General features: G+C 39.3%; 1 protein-coding gene across 1 annotated transcript; it reads left to right on the plus strand.

Moving 5' to 3' along the window:
- Nucleotides 1–2550: 2550 nt before the first annotated feature.
- On the plus strand, nucleotides 2551–4557 carry LOC101296968 (ankyrin-3-like). Its single transcript, XM_004301283.1, has 3 exons — nucleotides 2551–3292; nucleotides 3445–3957; nucleotides 4100–4557. Exons 1-3 carry the CDS (start codon nucleotides 2551–2553, stop codon nucleotides 4555–4557), a joined length of 1713 nt encoding a protein of 570 aa, XP_004301331.1.
- The last annotated feature ends 229 nt before the right edge of the window (nucleotides 4558–4786 follow it).

The raw sequence follows: 4786 nt of genomic DNA on the forward strand, positions 1-4786 counted from the left end.
TTTTTGTGGCTAGTGGTAGTAGCTTTTGTGTTCATCGGAAACCTTACAGTAGTATCTTTTGTAGGCGGTGGTAGTAGCTTTTGTAGCTGGTGGTAGTAGCTTTTATAGCTGGTAGTAGTAATTTTTGTCATCGTCGGAAGTCGACCGGAAACCTCGCCGGAGGTCAGTCGGAAATCTCGCCGGACGTCGGCCGGAAACCTCGCCGGAGGTCCGCCTGAAACCTCGCCGGAGGTCTGCTGGAAATCTCGCTGGAGGTCCGCCGGAGACTGTTCCGAAATGAGAGTGGTTGTTGACTTTTTATACTAGTGGCATTCTTGTAAATATAAGAGAGAAAATCTAATTTTTTTTGTTGGATGGCAGTCTGTAATTATGTTGAACTTCAATACTTAATACAAAACCTTATTTAGACTTTGGTGGACTTATGTGGGTAAAAATGTTAGGGTGGATCTATGTGGGAAAAAATGTCTCAAAGTGAACTTATATGTAATTGACTCTTTATGTTTCTGTTAGCTAGTACTAGGAGCAGTTACCGCGTCTCAACCGCGGTAAAAATGGAGGGAAGTATGGCAAAGTCGTGATTTTGCTATACAGTAAGGCTAAAATTGTTTTTTCCATAACTCTTCAGAAAAATGAACGGAAAGTTGAGTGGCAAAAATGTTATTACGCATAACAGGAAGAGCAGAACGGTCTTTTAGCAGTATATTACTGACTAAAATTTGAGTGACAATACTGTGATTTAGCTATTATTAGAAGGGCAAAATGGTCATTTTGAGTGGCTTATACAGTGAATCACCGACACTCACTCTGGGATCTGATTGAACAATTATCCAGAGCTTTTTTTCTTTTTCTTTTTTTGATACGAAAACATTTTCCAGAGTTATTGATCTTCATAAATTCCCCACCAGCCATTGCTGATTTTTATTACAATCCGACCTAATATAAGGGAGAACAATTCATTCCTTTCATCTTTGCATCCAAAGTTTGCCTCCTGATGCATACTATGCACATAGGAAGTTCAGCAGCAGTTTTGTGAAGATTTATCCAATTCAATCTTGGAGAACTTGGTTAGTCATCATTGTATATTATTACTTTCCTTAGCTTTCCTTTTTTATACTCAGAAATGTTAATCTTCGGTGATATTGACGACAGATTGATTGTGGAAGCATGGCAAATACTTCAGATGTCTCCAGTTCACTTATTCCGGAAGTTCTTAATCGTAATAACTACAAAACGTGGAGATCGCGGATAGAAACTTATTTGTTGGCTGAAGATCTATGGGAGGTTGTCGAAGCAACAAGGGAACCCGTTGCGAATCTTGAAGATGATGAGCCTGAATATAAGGCCTAGAAAAGAAAGAATGCCAAGGCTTTATACGCAATTCAAAATTCATGCGGGCGGGAAATGTTTCAATTCGTAAGCGAAATAAAGATGGCCAAGTTTGCCTGAGAGACTTTGGAAAAAGTTTCGATACTAAGAGGTATGCCCTTTGTCGAAATTCAAAATTCAAAATTCAAATCTCAAAGAAAATGCTAGTGTCTCATCCTATTTCCAAGAGACTAGCCTTTTACTATCACAATCACCTATAAAGAGTCTTGAGTGGTTAATTTTGGATTAGCTATTCACTTCTCCTCAATCATCTTTATGTTTTATTTTCTTTTGTTCATTTATTTTGTTGTTTACTATAATGACTTTTATTTTTATTTGTTTCCGTTGTCTCATTAACAGTAATTATGAGTTTATGACAGTTCATAATTTGATGAATACCCTAACTGCTAGTTTTATTACGGTAGAGATAAAATGCACCAATGGTTTGATGTCAATTGCCAATTTGCTTACTTTGTCAATTCCCATCCAAATTGGCAATTGACTTCAACTTCTCAATACAGTGGTCATAGGCAATTATGTTGCCAATACACTATTTACTAAATCCACGGGCCTCTGGCCTTTGGCCCTAGCCTGCCATAAAACTTGCCCTACCCTATAGGGCCGAAGCCCTACCCAACCCTCCATTAGGGCGGCCCGACCCTAACCCTTTTCAATTAAGGTAGGGCAATGGCCAAACAAATGAAACCAGGCCCTACCCTATTGAGCCATTCAGGGTCAAGCTCTGACCGGCCCTAAAAGTCCGCCCTTTAGGCCCTAATAATTACTTATAATCTATTTTTTTAATATGTTTTTTATTTTTTATAAAATACAACTGATCTTATAAGTTTTATTTCTTTAATTTATATTTGCAAAAAGTTTATTGCTTTCTAATTGGGCTGCCCCACGGCCACGTGTAGGGAAAACTTTAACTAATAATTTTTCTTAATGAGTATGTGCCTTTGAATTCTCACAGGAAGTGCTATGACTCTTATAAATGAGCTTAATAGACAAAAATGATGCTTGTACTTAGGTAATAGTTATTTATCAGCCTCATTGGGATGAATCAACATGTGTACTTTACCTCTGATTTATACAAAGATCGATATGTTATTAAAAAAGATTAAAAAAATTGTAAAATATTCAGAATGAAAGTCACAAAATTAAAATGACATTTTCCGCTAAAACATGGCAGGGCGTGTTGAGAACAGTGTCGAATACTTTGAGCCTTACGTACAGTTCACCGAATTTGTGAGCAATGGTGAATGGGACAAGGCAAAGGAGTGCCTTAAACTGAAAGACCTAGATCTCCATCGCGCCGTAAGAGCAATAGATCCAAGATACGATTATGGACGCACAGCCATGCACGTAGCAGCCTGGAAAGGGCACGTGAATATCGTGAAAGAGTTGATGATGTTGATGACCCACAAAGATTTGAAAATGGGAGACGCTAGAGGTAATACAGCTCTTCATGTAGCAGCTGGTAATGGGCAACTACAGACTGTGAAAGAGTTGGTGTTGTTGATGGGAGAAAAAATATACAACGACGGTGACACAGCACTTCACGTAGCAGTCCAATGGGAGGAGGTGGACGTTGTGAAAGGGCTGGTGTCGTTAATGAGACAAACAGACTTGAAAATAAAAAACAACAATGGTGACACAGCTCTTCACCTAGCAGTCAAGAAGAGAAATGTGGCTATGATGAAATATTTAGCGGCGTTGATTGGAGAAGTGAGAGGCCCTGATGGTGACACTGCTCTTCACCGAGCAGTCAAGTTGGAGGATGCAAAAGTTGTGAAAGAGTTGGTGGTATTGATGAAAGAGGAAGATTTGGCAATAGAAAATGATGAAGGTTACACCGCTCTTCACTTGGCAGTAAAGAAGGGTATTGTACCTGTTGTGAAAGAGTTCATGACAAAAGAATTAAAAGGTGCGTCTCTTCTAGCCACTTAATTATATATACTTTGCTTACTTGAGACCTTGTATATTTACTGATCTAGTAGTTTATAGAAAATGGTTTAAGATAAGTTAGCTATTGTGGGGATGATATTGGGATGAATTTAATATAAATTTTATTGGCAGAGCGCGAGTTTCATAGTGATATTCAGTTCACTACTTATGTAACAAAAGGTGAGTGGGATAATGCAAAGGAGTATCTTACAAAACTAGATGAACCTTGTAACGCAATAACGATAGTAGATCCAAGAGACGGATATGGAAACACTGCTCTACATGTAGCAGCAGCTAGAGAAGGGCACGCACATATTGTGAAAGAGTTGATATCATTGCTGAAAGTGAGACAAGAAATTCAGGAATGGCAAACTATAGAAGATATCGCAGCTTTTGGTTCTGCTATAAATTTAGGGGTCACTGAAGAAGTTGTCAGGAAAAAGGCCAAGAACATGGTCGAGCAGTACGATAAATTGCTTACCAGTATTTTGGAGGTACAAAATGCATATGGTGCCACAGCCGTTCACATAGCAGTAGCCAACGGTAATTTAGATACTGTGAAAGAGTTGGTGCCATTAATGAGAAAAGAAGGTTTAGAGATACAAGATGCTTACGGATTCACAGCTCTTCTCCGTGCATCCATTGGTAATTTAGATATTGTGAAAGAGTTGGTGCCAATAATGAGAAAAGAAGGTTTAGAAATACAAAATTATGAAGGACGCACAGCTCTTCTCAATGCAGTCGCATGGGGTCATATTGATATTGTGAAAGAGTTGTTGCCACGAAGGTCTGGAACTAAAAGCAGCCAAAGATGGCTGCAACGCACTTCACCTTGCGGTCGTGAAAGGGCATATGAATATTGCGAGAGAGGTGATGCCATTTATGAGAAAAGAGGCTTTGGAAGAAAAAGACGGTGCAGATTTTACGGCTTTAGGTTGTGCGCTAGCTGTACGCAAGGATGAAGACGTGATGGAAATAGCCAAGTACATGGCTGAAAACAACGACAAAGTATTTGGCGGCAAAGTGCCTCCTCTTAATTGGATTCCAGTTGTCAAGGCTGTCCATATGAACAGATGGCATTTGTGTCGCTTTCTCTATCCCCTTACTCCGTTGGAATATCTGATGCCTGTGCACGGGCAAGATGGCGCGAGTTTGATCCACAATTGCTTTAGAGCCAAGGAACTTGGTAAGAGTTTTAAGGAAAATAGTTTTCAGTTGGAATATCTGGTGATGGTCCCCCCATAATGGAATTGGCTCGCATGAGCTCTGCATTCTTAAGGGGATCTCAACTTGGCTTTTGGCAACGTTTGATCTATAATCGTGAGTGTTGAATACTTCTTTCTCTCTATTGCCCCAAACGTACATTGTCATGGTTACTCTAATTCTTGTGCCGAATTCAATGTACAAGCTACGTTTAGGTAGCTCTAGGTCTACTTTGCATGTCTAAAAACAATACTTGTCCAGCTTCTAAAAA

Source organism: Fragaria vesca, linkage group LG5 (assembly GCF_000184155.1).
Source record: "Fragaria vesca subsp. vesca linkage group LG5, FraVesHawaii_1.0, whole genome shotgun sequence".
Lineage (NCBI taxonomy): Eukaryota > Viridiplantae > Streptophyta > Magnoliopsida > Rosales > Rosaceae > Fragaria > Fragaria vesca.